Source organism: Dreissena polymorpha, chromosome 3, assembly GCF_020536995.1.
Source record: "Dreissena polymorpha isolate Duluth1 chromosome 3, UMN_Dpol_1.0, whole genome shotgun sequence".
NCBI lineage: Eukaryota > Metazoa > Mollusca > Bivalvia > Myida > Dreissenidae > Dreissena > Dreissena polymorpha.
Genome location: NC_068357.1, coordinates 137,157,700 through 137,174,517, shown reverse-complemented (window position 1 = coordinate 137,174,517; position 16,818 = coordinate 137,157,700). Strand labels below are relative to the sequence as shown.

Here is a 16,818-nt window from a genome sequence, read left to right as displayed (position 1 = left end):
CAGGAGATATACAGTTAATAATGTAAACAAGGCCATTAGCATTAATATACGCCCGTCATGGACCCCGTGAGATGTCATATTTTGGCTGGTTATCAAACTTGACTGTTATAGGCACAAACATATTAGGAAAGTTATGTGAAGAATCGATAAGAAGTGAACGAGTTACGAGAGCAGAACTAGCATTTTTTCGTGTTTTAGTATTTAAACAAGAAACCGTCGGAAACGGGTGATGCTCACCAAAGGTTGTTTTGTCACAATATTGCACTAAATATTCAGATAAAAGGAAACTTCTTGAGGGGCATAACTTTGGACAAAATAATACGATGGATGGTTAAGAAACTTAAAAATTTCAAAGGGCCATAACTCTCTAAATAAATCATCTAACCAGAACCCACAAATAACATGCGCATCTCCTCAAGGTAGTTAAGATTCCCATAATGCTTCATTGATTTCCAGTCAGTAGTTGGGGGGACAAGAATTGCACTATATGTACAGTTAATGGAAAATTTCAATGAGCCATAACTCTGTGAAAAATCATCCGACCAGAACCCGCTGATAATTTGCACATCTCCTCTTGGTAGTGAAGCTTCCCATAAAGTTTTATTTAATTCCGTTCACTAGTTGCTGAGAAATAGCCCGGACAAAAAATGTGCACTGACGGACGCACAGACAGACGAAGTGGCGACTATATGCTCCCCCAAAAAATTTTGGGGGAGCATAAAAAGGTCAATAAATCTGAATTGCCAATTTGCAGTTTAACTGGGTCTCAATTTTCAAAAAGCCGTGCGAAGAATTTATGAAGGGTGTGGGTAAGAAAGCGCTTACAATATGTATTTAAAGGAAACAAAAAGCAATTACTTTACTATTAGTGCCCGGTGCATATTGGTTTGTTATCGTACTATAACATCAAATAACAACACAATGCCCCTAATGCGCCGCTTTGAAGCCATATATTTGACCTTGAAGGATGACCTTGACATTAACCTTTCACCACTCAAAACGTGCAGCTCCATGAGATACACATGCATGCCAAATATCAAGTTACTATTTTCAATAATGCATAAGTTATGACAAAGGTTAAAGTTTTGGAATACAATGACAGAGTGACGAATTACTGACAGACAGGCCAAAAACAATATACCCCAGATCATTTAATCCAGTGCATAACAAGAAACATATGTAAAGATTGGTGAAAATTCGATGAAAATGGATTGACATAAGCGAGCGAAAACCCGCCAGCTAATACTGCAAGGGTATTCCCCCAAGTTCCGTATAGAAACGGGCGTATTAAGACGTAGAAACATACAAGTAAGTATATCAGTTATGTTCCAGTATTTGAACCGGCGGTGTTTGCTTAAAAGCCGAAATGATTCGTAGTTAAACCACTTGGCATAGTTTACATGTCATAAATAGCTTATAAGTCACCATTGTCCAGTCAAGAATTCTTATAGTGATTAAAACGACAAAAATACTTCAATGGCCATTGAAATTATAACATTACACACTCAAAAACAGTTACGAAAACATAGCCTATACGAATGTGCAGTTGACTTTTCTTTCACGTTATTCACCCGCTAGTATTGTAATATGACAAAACAAAGGGCCAAAATTGTCACAAAACCAGATTTTCAATTTTAAAAAAGTCTGATAAAGGGAGACGATTCAAAATGTGCATTGTTACCCCCTTGTTTCGAATTAAATATATTTTTACTCGTGGCCACCTTGATTTCAATTTGAAATAAGTCTGATAAAGGGAGACAACTCAAAATGTGCATTGTTGCTGATTGTTCATCATAGTTACCCACCTTGTTTCAAAATCAATCTATTTTAAGTCGTGGCTACCTTGACCTTGGAGGTATTGACGTTATTATTTCGCGCAACACAGCTTTTAATGATGGTGAACAAATGTGCCAAATGATTTTAAAATCTGACAATGAATGACATAATAATGGCCTGGACAAGCTCATTTACAGCCATTTTTGACCTTTGAACTCAAAGTGTGACCTTGACCTTGGAGATATCGACTTAATTCTTGCGCGCGGCACACCAACCAATGATAGTGAACAAATGTGCCAAATATTAAAATCTGACAATGAACGACATAGTTAAGGCCCGGACAAGCTTTTATGCGACTGCTTGATGCGGCCTTTATACTGACACAAACATGTTCTCTTAATGATGCAGATGTGTTAGAATTTATAAGAAAGCATTTCAATGAAAACCTACATTAAAATAAGTGAACGCATGTGAGGACGCTTGCCATTTCCTTGACATTGCATGATCTATTTTAAGACGACAGTTACCATGATACAATAATACCATCATCATTAAAAGAAAGGCTCTTGGTCTAGGCGAAGTTTTAAATTTAAAACAATATCCTCAATTTGTATAACTTGATTTATTCCATAATAATTAATCATATATATTGTCTAGTCTTGTATGCAATTCCTATTAATTAAACAGTATTTATTCCGTAATCCTCTCATACTTTTAATTAAAATAAAATGTGAAATTCTATTATCAATTCAAATTAATTTATAGAATATAAAAAAAGAGGTCTACCTTTGAGGGAACGATTTACAAGAAACAAACAATAATTTTAAGCAATGTAACATCATACAACACTTCACTTCATAAACAACTTTTTCCAGTGTCTCCATCCTTCAAACAAATAATTTGAAAAAAAAATGGGCACAATCACAAAATGTTTGCATAAACCAATTTTTCCATCTTGCAACATATCCATTCGAAACAAAAGACTATACAATCAGCAAAATATGAACTGAGCAGATTAACAGGACGAGGGGACAATAATTGTAAACTGAGAATATTATACAGAAATGTTCTATACATTTATGGTCATATATGTATTTTACCAGATTATACAATTCATCTCCGATACATTTTAATAGCACATTTTAAGTAGTATCTTTCTTAAGGTTCCATGAATCTATTATGTACACTTTGAAGAAGAAGCACTTCAACAATAATCAATAATACCCTCGTCAGAACACATTGAATAGCAAAATATAACTAACCACACACCACCTATTTTTCCCTCAGTATGTCAATAATGAACAGACTAAAGAACAGGACCCTAACGAACTGCTATAATTATGATAATTGACCAACTCAGAAGGAACATTTCCATTTAGATGAAATGTCAACACATTAACAAATCTAATTATTATTGACGATACAAAAACTTTCAAGACACTATTTTAAATCAAATATTATGGTAAAAGGTTTGAAATTTTAACAGATTCATGATTGACTGTCATTCAAATTTATATTCACCTGCACTTTAAGACATCTTTAATTGATTTTATAACACCATCTTCAATAAAACATGCCTTGATTTTTAGGCAGTTCTCCCAAAATGTCATCAACACACACATACAATCAAGTTCACATGAAACAAGACAAAAATAGTTAAGAATGTAAAGCACTTTTAATCAACATTTGTCAAATATCAACACTTTCGACACCCAGTTTAAGGGATTGGGGCATCACAATAAATTACGCAATAATGTATTACATAGTTTATTCACATACAAAGAGTTGTTGATATTTCCACACTGTTCATACAATGTTCTCTTTTGCTTTCATCAGTTTCAAAGAAGACCAGGTCACCAAAAACCATTCATTCAATCCTAGAAGACTGTCTTCTAAATAATCATAGTAAATGCCCAACCATTAAAAAAAAAATAAAAAAATTACATAGCCTTTTAACAGCCATTATAAGTCATCAACATGGAGTTATCTTAAATGATACTAATCAACAGTCATAAAAAAATGTTTTCTTCGGTTAAAACGTTTCAAACTACTTTGAAACTTATTCAACATGTAAAATATATGTTCATAATATTGCATCTTGTCTCTGGGTTACACAGACCCCCGTCTTTCACAAGTTCGATGTTCGTGTCAGCAAAGAAGTGGTTCACTAAACTGTCGTGCCATTGAAATGGTAAATTGGTTTCTTAGTTGCATTGAAAACTGTCAGTTGGTAGCAGCCTTGTAAGCAATTATGGCCTCCTGGTCCATAGCCTTTAGTACGGTAATCTGAAACATAGAGCAGTGGTATTTCAAACACAGAGCAACGGTATATGACACACAGAGCAAAACAATTTTGGACTTAAAAGTTCAGTAATGTGAAACCAGTGTTTTTTTTCATTCAAATTAGGGGCATGTAGGGGGACCCATTCCCTGATTGAAAAAATCACATATTTTTTCTTAATGGGACCTAAATATTGAAGGTTTGAAAAACAAATAATAATATAAAAAAAATCTCAAAATTCAGTTCATCTCCAATTTAGCTCTATAAATTATACCTTAATTTATAACAAGGGCACTGCATAATGGGTGCCAACTCTCAGCTGCGGGTGCAGTTTTGAATAAATGAAAGCTTGTCAGACGATTTTTTTAAAGAGGTCACAGTGACAATAACCTTTGGCCTAGTGATCCAAAAATGGGTAATGCGAGTAGAACTCATCAAGGTGCAGCTACATAATGAAGTTTCAAAAGTGTAGGTGGAAGCACTTCAATTTTAGAGCACATGTTAAGGTTTAAGCACAACGCTGACAGCAGAAAGACAGGACATGCTAGCTATGACAATACCCCTGGCTTTCTCGGAAAACAGCCGAGCTAAAAATCATTTTTGTTCTCAATTTTATAAAGTATTTGTCACCAACACTAATTTCCCAATTTCAGCGAAAAAAATAAATAAATTCCCAATCAAAAGGGACCCAGCCACTTTTCCAAGACATTGAAAAAAAACACTGGCAACAACCGTGTCAGTTGGTGGCAGCCTTGTAAGAAATGATCATCTCCTGGTCCATAGCCTTTAGTACGGAAATCTGAAACAGGGAGCAGGAGTATACAGTCATGAAGCAGGGGTATATGAAACACACGGCAGGCAATAACAAACACGGAGCAGAAACTTTTTAAACACAACAGTGAAATACTGTGAAACCGAGCAGTGGTACATCAAACAGCAGGGTATAAACAAGAGGGCCTAGATGGCCCTAGTTCGCTCACCTGAGAGGAGTCGGTTCATTTAATCTTTACCAAATGTCAAACTTGACCTAGATATTGTCCAGACAAACATCCTGGTCAAGTTTCATCATTATTTCATCTGCGAGTCATGATCAATGTACCTATGAAGTTTCATGATCCTAGGTGTAAGCATTCTTGAGTTATCATCCGGAAACCATTTTTCTAAGCTGAGTCACCGTGACCTTGACAGCCATTGTGTGAATACGTTTTCTGGCACTGTTAACTTGACCTTTGACCTAGTGACCTGATAATCAATAGGGGTCATCTGTGAGTCATGATCAATATACCTATGAAGTTTCATGAACGCATTAGCGTTCTTAAGTAATCATCCAGAAACCATTTTACTATTTCAGGTCACCGTGACCTTGACCTTTGACCAAGTGACCTGAAAATCAATAGGGGTCATCTTCGAGTCATGATCAATGTACCTATGAAGTTTCATGATCCTAGGCATAAGCGTTCTTGAGTTATCATCTGGAAACCATTTTACTATTTCGGGTCACCGTGACCTTGACTTTTGACCTAGTGACCTGAAAATCAATGAGTCATCTACGAGTCATGAGCAATGTACCTATGAAGTTTCATGATCCTAGGCATAAGCGTTCTTGAGTTATCATCCGGAAACCATTTTACTATTTTGGGTTATCGTGACCTTGACCTTTGACCTAGTGACCTGAAAATCTATAGGGGTCATCTGCGAGTCATGATCAATGTATCTATGAAGTTTCATGATCCTTGGCATAAGCGCTCTTGAGTAATCATCAGGAAACCATCTGGTGGACAGACGGACCGACATGAGCAAAACAATATACCCCCTCTTCTTCGAAAGGGGGGGGGGGGGGGGGCATAATGAGACAAGAGCACCGCCTTGCAGGTGCTGACCGCTCATCTATTTTCTTTTTAAAGGTGTAGGGACTGTCATTTTCAATCACAAAGGAGGGAGGGGTGGAGTGAAGAGGGGTGCATTGTGTGGGGGTGTGGACATTTATTACATTATCTTCCAAAAATGCGAAAAAAAGGAAAAAAAAAATCAGGGGGGGGTGGGGGGGGGGTGGGGAGGGGTTGAGGTGGGGATTCTTGGGTTCGATGGTTGGACGGTATTTCAAACATAAAATAATAAAAATAAATATTTGTGTTTTTTAACCGTTTCAAAAAATAAATGGGGGGGGGGGTGAGGTGGGGGGGGTAAAGTGTGAGGGTGTGGTGGTAATTTGTCAAATGATCTTAAAAAAAAAAAAAAAAAAAAAATAGCGGGGGGGGGGGGGGGGGGGTTGCACGGGCGATGGTTTGGGTGGAGTCTGTTGTGGTATGTCAGGTAAGAGTAGTTTTGTCAAAGTATCAATCAAATCTAATCATAAATAAAGAAGTTATGGCAATTTTAGCAAAATTTAATAATTTGACCTTGAGAGTAAAGGTCATTCAAAGGTCAAGGTAAAATTCAACTTGTCAGGTACAGTAACCTCATGATAGCATGAAAGTATTTGAAGTTTGAAAGCAATAGCCTTGATACTTAAGAAGTAAAGTGGATCGAAACACAAAATTTAACCATATATTCAAAGTTACTAAGTTAAAAAAAGGGCCATAATTCCGTAAAAATGACATCCAGAGTTATGCAACTTGTCCTTTTACTGTAACCTTATGATAGTTTGCGAGTGTTCCAAGTATGAAAGCAATATCTATGATACTTTAGGGGTAAAGTGGACCAAAACACAAAACTTAACCAAACTTTCAATTTTCTAAGTATAAAAGGCCCATAATTCTGTCCAAATGCCAGTCAGAGTTACATAATTTTGCCTGCACAGTCCCCTTACCATAGTTAATAAGTGTTGCAAGTATGAAAGCAATAGCTTTGATACTGTAGGAATAAAGTGGACCTAAACACAAAACATAACCAAATTTTCAATTTTTTAAGTATAAAAAGGGCACATAATTCTGTAAAAATGCCAGTCAGAGTTACATTACTTTGCCTGCACAGTCCCCTTATGATAGTTAGTAAGTGTTGCAAGTATGAAAGCAATAGCTTTGATACTTAAGGAATAAAATGGACCTAAACACAAAACTTAACCAAAATTTTCAATTTTCTAAGTATAAAAAGGGCACATAATTCTGTCAAAATGCACACCAGAGTTAACTAACTTTGCCTGCCCAGTCCCCTCATGATAGTAAGTAAGTGTACCAAGTTTGAATGCAATAGCATTGATACTTTCTGAAAAAAGTGGACCTAAACGCAAAACTTAACCAAAATTTTCAATTTTCTAAGTATAAAAAGGGCACATAATTCAGTCAAAATGCATGCAAGAGTTATCTAACTTTGCCTGCCCAGTCCCCTCATGATAGTAAGTAAGTGTACCAAGTTTGAATGCAATAGCATTGATACTTTCTGAGAAAAGTGGACCTAAACGCAAAACTTAACCTGACGCCAACGCCAAGGTGATGACAATAGCTCATAATTTTTTTTCAAAAAATAGATGAGCTAAAAACTGCCCCACTCCCAGCAGCCATGTTATTCAACTGACCGGAACCATTTTTGAACTCAACTCTCGTATCAAGGAAACAAATGTTCTGAGCAAAATTCATGAAAATTGGGTCAAAAATGCGACTTCTACTGTGTTCACATGTTTTCACTATATACATATAGAGAAAAAAATGCCCCACCCACTGGCGGCCATGTTTTTTCACCGATCCCGACCATTTTCAAACTCTTCCGAGATATCAATAAAACCAATGTTTCGACCAACTTTCATGATGATTGGGCAAAAATTGTGACTTCTAGAGTCATGGTTCAAACAGAATTCTCAAACCTAAATTCAAGCACTTTTCAAGGACTTTTCAAGGCCAAATTTTCATTTTCAAGGCCGAGAACCGTAGGTTAGTTTCCTTAAAAAAGTGCATTTTCAAGCAAGTTTAACACAGTAAATATCATTTATTTGCTCAAACAAATTTAACTTATTCCACAATAACTCATACATGTTATTTCTAGTTATTACATACATGTTATCCATCCTTAACTCAATGAGTCTCACATACAGTTTGTCAACCAGTTCCCGATAATCAGCAGTTCCGATTAATTTGTATTTAATTTTCCATAATGCCCCAATAAAAACAAAATGATAAGTGTCTAAGGTATACATTAGGTAAAGGAATAAATTAACAAAGTTTTAGCAAGAAATCTTTTGTAAATAGCTTACAGGATGGAAAAATGCAGCAAAAAGTTAACCGGAACTGATTGAATGAGTTATGTTTTGAAATGTGCATATGGATATAGAAGGCTTTATTATTTTCAAATAAGTTTTTTGCTGATTGAAAACAAATGCTATGACAATGTTTTGAAATACTAATTCTGTAAGCTGAATGATTTTTAATTATTTTCCTAAGGTTGAACTTTAATTGGCTATTTATGACAAAAAACTGCATATGCCGTCTGACCTAACCTGTTATCATACAAAATAAATATTACCCTTAATTTTTACATCTTCTCACATTGACACTAAATCCCGAAAAAATTATTGTGGTAAAAAGAATAAACGTTTTTGCCGGGCGATTCTAAACTGGTGTACTGACTGTATGTATTTACTTTTTAAAGTTATTACAAACAAACACATTGCTTCTCAATTTCATGTTTTCTTTGTGGGTTTCCCCTTTCTCGTGGCTTTTCAAAGCGCTTTCCCCCATCCCCTGACATCAACGGTCTTCATACAGACCCGACAATGTGCTTTTTGAATGTCATTTGTTTTCTGTACCCAGGAATATTAAGTTAACCACCCTGGTTTGAAATGACACATCCCCATTGCTGCGTTTTCACTCGCGAAAATTGATCACAATGGAGAGCCTCTGACGTATACACATAATCTGTGACGTGTACACATAACGTTTCGTACTCAATAGTGTACGAAACTTATATATTTCGTACTCAACTTTTTGCGCGAAGGAATTTATGATAATTTTCGTAATATTTCCCTTAACCCATTTCATTCGGCATTCGAATCGATTTGTACGCACCCATTTCATTCGGGATACGAATTGACCAGTATGTATTACTGACAGTAGGGGAACCCTGTGTAAACGTTGGAAAAACATCGTAAAACGTCATCAAAACATGTGGAAAAATACCCAGAAACGACTTCCTTTGAGCATGCGCAGATGAATCAAAACACTGCGCCAATTTTGAATAACAAGGAAGTGAATTTTGCAGAGTATTTCTGAAGCGATTTTGACAGTTTTTTTTTCATTTTCGTCATGGCGGATAGCACGGACATTGAGAGCGATGGAAGCAATATTGAGGTGGAATTAAATAATGATTTGGACACGAATACGAGTGATTTGAATGAGCCTGGCTATATATGTGAACAAAGGAATGATGGCGAATGGTTTCGTGTTTTTTTTTAATCCGTTGGCGAAAGTGATGACGACTTTGAAGGATTCCATGCAGAATGGAAGACTGCAAACTTCGACGGCAGAAATGAACGAAATTATAGCGAAATTGGTGGTGCATAAGCTTTTAGATCAGTTCATTGCCTTTTAGAAAATGTATGCTTTGCTGTAGTTTACATGAAAAATGAACATAACATCAATAATTCTGTACCATACTTTGTTGGTATTTTTCATTATCAATGAGACCAAATTAAGTAAGTTTCCCCTTGTATAGTATAATAATCACAACTTCGGTGTTTGTAGGAATATTTTAATAATTTTTTCTTTCCTATAAAGTGTATAAAATTTGGAATAATTGGTACATTGACACCAACACATTTTATATATTAGATCATCTTGATTTATCTTGTTGAAAATGTTGCCACTATTGTTTTTTTTATAATTTTAGTTTTATTTACCGGGTTTACAGCCTATTATTTCGTTTAATTCTGAACATAATAAAATAAAAAATATATGACTGGATTCAGAATTTTGTCTTCTTTCTAAAAATGTATACATATATAAACTTCAATTACATGATAAATGTGGTACTAATCTTTATCTGACCAGACCCTCAAATGTCTGGCATGGCTTATCAGTTATTGCTCAGGTCTCAGATCTTGGGGTAATCTTATCTGGAAGGGGGGGGGGCAGAATGAAATGGGTTAAGAACGATTAAAGATTATAATTAAAGCGATGATACATGTAATTTTGAGCAGAAATAAACATTTTCAAGGCTTTTTTTTACATGGAATAAGCACTTTTTAAGCACTTTTTCAAGGCCAACCTTTGTTCAAGGGCTTTTCAAGCCTAGGACTCGTTTTCAAGCACTTTTCAAGCCTTGTGCGAACCCTGAGAGTGTTAACAAGGTTTCTCTATAGCCAAATAGGGAAAACTGCCACTATATACATATAGAGAAAAATGCCCCACCCACTGGCGGCCATGTTTTTTCACCGATCCCGACCATTTTCAAACTCGTCCGAGATATCAATAAAACCAATGTTTCGACCAACTTTCATGATGATTGGGCAAAAAAATTGTGACTTCTAGAGTGTTAACAAGGTTTCTCTATAGCCAAATAGGGAAAACTGCCACTATATACATATAGAGAAAAATGCCCCGCCCACTGGCGGTAGAGCTGCAACGATTCGATCCGATTCATCGAAAATCGATTCGAAATGCTTCGATTCGATTACGATACCAAACCTACCAAATTCGATTCGATTCTTTAACATATATACATATATATATATACATAGATACGTAAAGCACGCTGTATTCTGACTATTGATACGGGAAGGTGAAGGTTTTATGTTTACCTGTAATTACGACCCGCGCGATTGGTTGCTTATTACTTTAGTCATCCAACCAATAAGCGCGTTACGGTCTACTTTCGGAAAAAAGCGTCAAAATGGCTCAAAAAGTTGTTGCCGACAAATTGAAATTATCAGATGCGCCTTAGAAGCTAAAATCATAAGTGTGGCAGTATTTTGGGTTTCGGGATGGTAGCCCTACCGATAAAGCAAAGTGTAAACTGTGCTTCACGGATGTGGCGTACGCAAAGTCCGACTCAACCACTAACCTAATTCAACATGTCAAACGCAATCATAACGTTGATTTAGCAAGACTAGGAGGTTGCACAAGTGCAACTACTGAAGTCGCGAGCCAGAAAAGTAGTTCTATTTCTGTTGGAATTTTGTTAAGTTTATTAGAGAATGTGATTTGCCCTACAGGTAACAGGTGATGCTGTCATGTCACGATGGTAGACATGCGTATTGCGGTTTTGGGTAAAAGTATTATGTGATAGCACTACCATTCAACTGATTCCAGATACGTTCTTATGATTTTTTATTGATTTTTTATATAATTGTGTAATCAACACAATCTTCTAGTCAGAAGTTTTTATATGAAAATTCCAAATTTGCTTTTCTTTTTTATGTGTTTTATTGAAATCACATTTGAACAGAAATGTTAATTTTGAGGCATAAGAGTGAATATATGATAAAACTAGGTTTGAAGATGAATCGAATCGAAAAAATCGGTATCGGAGTGTCTGAAATCGAAATCGAATCGAATCGAGCTGTTGGTGAATCGTTGCAGCTCTAACTGGCGGCCATGTTTTTTCACCGATCTCAATCATTTTCGAACTCGTCCGAGACGTCAATTGAGCCAATGTTTTGACCAACTTTCATGATGATTGGGCAAATAATGTGACTTCTACAGTGTTTACAAGGTTTCTCTATAGCCAAAAAAGGAAAACTGCCCTGCCCACTGGCGGCCATGTTTTTCAACGGACCGGAACCACTTTTGAACTCAACCAAGATATCATTAAGACAAACATTTCGACAAAGTTACATGAAGATTGGGCATGAAATGTGACTCCTAGTCTACAGTGTTTACAAGGTTTTTTGTTTTTTTGACCTAGTGACCTAGTTTTTGACCCAGCACAACCCAGTTTCGAACTCGGCCGAGATTTTATTGGGACAAAGCTTCTGACCAAGTTTCATGAAGATGGGGCAAGAAATGTGGCCTCTAGAGTGTTTACGAGCAAATGCTTATGTACGGTCGGATGGACGGACATACGATGGACAATGACCGGTCACAAAAGCTCACCTGAACAATCAGGTGAGCTAAACAACAAAAGATGTGTTTGTCAGAAACACAATGCCCCCTAATGCGCCGCTTTTTGTTTTTGACCTTGAAGGATGACCTTGACCTTTCACCACTCAAAATGTGCAGCTCCATTAGATACACATGCATGCCAAATATCAAGTTGCTATGTTCAATACTTCAAAAGTTACGGCGAAACTTTAACCAAGGTTAAAGTTTTGGGACAGAATGACACAGAAAGACAGGCCAAAAACAATATGCCCCTGATCATTCGATCTGGGGGCATAGAAAGTTGCGCATGTTTAAATTAGGGAATTCCCCCCATGAGCACTACATCCGTCTTAAATTGTCTACTAGTATCACAAATTTATACAATTTAATGACTATATCTCATCTTTTTTCTTTAAAGTGTCCTTTGTTACCTGGACCTGGAAGCAACTGACCATGGTTGTTTCATGCAACACATTCATCAAATATAATTATTTCTGCCAATTTATTTTGACATCCAATCATGAAAATTGAAGCAAGCAACATGTGGTAGCAGCAGACACATTGTCTTACTTAATGAAGCAAAATCTCCATACAATCAACTTCACATTAAGGCCATTCAAGTGTTTACATTTGACAGAGGTCCACTCATCAATAAAGAGGACATGCAAACAAAATATTAGGACAATAAATTACATCAATTAACAAGGGACAAAATTGTCAAAAGACCAGGTTTTCAATAATACAAGAGGGCCATGATGGCCCTGAATCGCTCACCTGAATAACCAATTACAATCCCAACCAAGATTTCATCAAGATAAACATTCTGATCAAATTTTATAAAGATTGGATGAAAACTGTGACCTCTATTGTCTACACAAGGTTTTTCTATTATTTGACCTAGTGACCTAGTTGTTGACCCCAGATGACCCAAATACAATCCCAACCCGGATTTCATCAAGGAAAACATTCTGACCAAATTTCATAAAGATTGGATGAAAACTGACATCTACTGTCTACACAAGGTTTTTCTATTATTTGACCTAGTGACGTAGTTTTGACCCCAGATGACCCAAATACAATCCCAACCCAGATTTCATCAAGATAAACATTCTGACCAAATTTCATAAAGATTGGATGAAAACTGCGACCTCTATTGTTTACACAAGGTTTTTCTATTATTTGACCTATTATGTGACCTAGTTTTTGACCTAGTGACCTAGTTTTTGACCCCAGATGACCCAAATACAAACCCAACCCAGATTTCATCAAGATAAATATTCTGACCAAATTTCATAAAGATTGGATGAAAACTGTGATCTCTACTGTCTACACAAACCAATTGTTGACAGACGCACGCACACACGCACATACAGACGCCGGACATCACACGGTCACATAAGCTCACCATTTCACTTCGTGCATTGCTACTGATTGTTCATCACATTATCCCCCTTGTTACAAAATCAATATAATTATATTTAGTTTTGGCGACCTTGACCTTAGAGATATCTAAGTAATTCTTCCGCGCGACACACCGGCCAATGATGGTGAACAAATGTGCCAAATGATTTTAAAATCTGACAATGAACGACATAGTTGTTGCCCGGACAAGCATGTTCCACCCCCTCCCCCTTATGAAGGAGCACAAAAATGGCCTTGGAAATGCCCTTATATAAGGCAGTTATCACAAGCAGGTTCGCATCTTTTTCGAATTAATTGACAAAATATGCCTACTTCAGAGTGTTTGTAAGTTCAATAATGACTTTGGAAAGGCCCTGGGATGATGAGGTACTTACAAGCAGGCTCTCATCCTTTTCAAACTTGGCCTTTATCTCATTTCCGATGTCTCCGTCCGGCAGACTGAGGTCCTCACGTACGTCACCATCGTCCGTCATCAGGGAGCAGAAACCATCATGGGAAATGTCAGACAGCTGAAATCAGGAGCAGAAACCATCGTGGGAAATGACAAGACAGCTGACAGGCCTTTTCCGACCTATGCCACGGGTCCGAATATCGGCCCCATTCCCAATGCAAATCTGTTTTTTTTCCCCCAATTGAAAAAAACCTTTTTAAACCTTTAAATATATATGGTAACCTGATCCAGTGTAGAAAATAGAAAAATATTGCGCTATTAAATTATCTGTTGCATTAAAGTTGTTTTTCAAAACCGTAAAATATGTTTTATTGATTATTTAAGACTTTCCTTATTTTCCCCAAAATCTGACGTCTCGTGCGATTTTTTCTCCTAAAAAAAGGCCAGGCCCTTTCCCCAGAATCAGGTAAAACAAGAGGGCCAAGATGGCCCTAGTTCGCTCACCTGAGAGGAGTGTCCGAGTCGGTTCCTTTAAATCTTTACCAAACGTCAAACTTGACCTAGATATTGTCCAGACAAACATCCTGGTCAAGTTTCATCATTATTGAACCAAAACTCTGGCGTATGGAGTGTTTGTTTTTGTAAGATTTTACCTGGTGACTATATTTTGAGTTGACCCCCCTTACCAACCATCAAACTTTGCTTGCACAAATAAATATTTTGACCAAGATTCATAAAATCTGAAACAAAATTGTGACCTCTAGAGTGTTCACAAGGATTTTGTATAATATAATGAAAATTTGGACAATCTAAGGGCAATAATTATGGCATTAATTATGTGATTTCAGGGTTCGCCAAAACTTGAAAAATCTGTCAGTCATTCGGACTGACAGACTTGAAATTTTTGTCAGTCCGAATCAGTTTCTGTCAGTCCCACTGTCCGACTAAACTATAACAGCAAAACACAACAAAAGAGAGTACCTTTTTGATGTCTATTGGTTTTGATCACATTAAAATACAATAAAAACATGTCCAAAATCGAAATAATTAAACAATTATTATATTAATAATAAGCCACAGATAAACCAAAGGTATTCTTTTTAGACTTCTTTTTGTCAAACTGTTTTTGAGCCTGCACAGCTCTACAAATCCGTGTTCTTGAAATGTGAGGGTGACATCCAATCAAGTTTGACTTAATTGCACACACCCATTCACACTACTTTGGATGACTTCAATTTCTGTTTATTAGCCGATTTCACAAGTTCTAAAAGTAAAACAACACCTATTGTTAAAATATTTTCTCTTAGCTGAGGTGGTTGATTTCCAGGTTCAATTAAATGAATGTCTTTCACACCTATTTCTTGATAGAAAGGCCCATGATAATTACCACCATCCATTCCTGTTGTCTGAAATAACACAAAACATATTGCTACAAACTATCAACAACAAATCAAAACATAACAAGGGACAAAATTGTCACAAAACCAGGTTTTCATTGTGAAAAAAAATCTGATAAAGGGAGAAAACTCAAACTGAACTTTTGAAATGAACAAACAAAATTAACCCCCTTTGTAAGTTTGTTTAAAAAAAAAAATCTATTATTAGTCGTGGCGACCTTGACATTGGAGATATTGACGCGATTCTTTCGTGCGACACACCGTACCATGATGGTGAACAAATGTGCCAAATGATTTTAAAATCTCACAATGAATGACATAGTTATGGCCAGGACAAGCTCATTTATGGCCATTTTTGACCTTTGAACTCAAAGTGTGACCTTGACCTTGGAGATATCGACGTAATTATTTCGCGCGACACACCGTCCAATGATGGTGAACAAATGTGCCAAATGATTTTTAAATCTGACAATGAACGACATAGTTATGGCCCGGACAAGCTTGTTCCGCCAGCCCGCCAGCCAGCCAGCCAGCCCGCCCGCATTCGCCAATCTAATAACCAGTTTTTTCCTTCGGAAAACCTGGTTAAATATCCCTATGTCCGAATTTTAAAATATCCGAAATATAGTACATCGGTAGAAAAATCTAATTTTGATTTCAGAAATTGTTGGTGTGTAAATTAAAATATATCCTTCCCAAAGCAATATAATAATTTAACTATTTAACAGAAGTGCTCACAAATGCCTGTTGAAACAAGTTTTCATGCGGTTTTTGTTGTGGAGAAATTAAATGGAACAAATAAAATGGCGGACGCACTCGGTTGCTTTTTTAACAAAGACCGTTGATTTTCAACTCGCATGTGATAGTCAATTCTAATCCAACTTTAAACATCAAAATGAAGGTAAGAAAAAAAGGATTTTGACAGAAGTTGAACAAAAGCATTTACCTTCTATTAATCCAAAAGCATATTATACACTTTGAGTGATCTTTTTGAAACCATTTTTCATCCGATTGTGTCGGTCAGTCGGACCGATTATCTTATATCACTTGTCGGTCCTTAGAAAAATTTGCCGGTCAGGACCGGCGGACCGACGGTTTTGGCGAACCCTGTGATTTTGCTCATTATCAAACTTGACTTAGATCTTTCAGCAACTTTCATAAAGAATGTTTGAGAAGTGTGAATGCTAGAGTGTTTACAAACCAAATGTGGACGAACGGATGTTGGACAAAGACCAATTCGAAAACCTCACCTGAACAATCAGGTGAGCTAAAAAGTGTGTTTTACCGATCTGAGCCATTTTCCAACTTGTCCGAGAAATCAATAAAACCAATGTTTTGACCAAGTTTCATGATGATTATGCAAAAAATGAGACCTCTATAGTGTTTGATCACAAAGGTCTCTCTAGTCACATAAGGAAAACTGCCCCCACCCCCCCTGGCGGCCATGTTTTTTGACCGATCGGGACCATTTGCGAACTCGTCTGAGATATATATATAACCAATCATTTCACCAAGTTTCATGATGATTGGGCAAAAAAATGT

General features: G+C 36.6%; 1 protein-coding gene across 2 annotated transcripts in view; it reads right to left on the bottom strand.

Moving 5' to 3' along the window:
• Nucleotides 1-2,383: 2,383 nt before the first annotated feature.
• Nucleotides 2,384-16,818, bottom strand: part of LOC127871629 (eukaryotic translation initiation factor 5A-1-like) — a 34,235-nt gene continuing 19,800 nt past the window's right edge. Inside the window, exons 4-6 of one of the 2 annotated variants that reach the window (XM_052414749.1) lie at nucleotides 13,863-13,997; nucleotides 4,790-4,856; nucleotides 2,384-4,062 (exon numbers count right to left, since the gene is read on the bottom strand). In XM_052414749.1, coding sequence (XP_052270709.1) covers nucleotides 4,794-4,856; nucleotides 13,863-13,997 — 198 coding nt within the window. In that variant the 3' untranslated portion in view covers nucleotides 2,384-4,062; nucleotides 4,790-4,793. The remainder of the gene's footprint in view (nucleotides 4,063-4,789; nucleotides 4,857-13,862; nucleotides 13,998-16,818) is intronic. The other variant, XM_052414750.1, reaches the window with a different exon arrangement.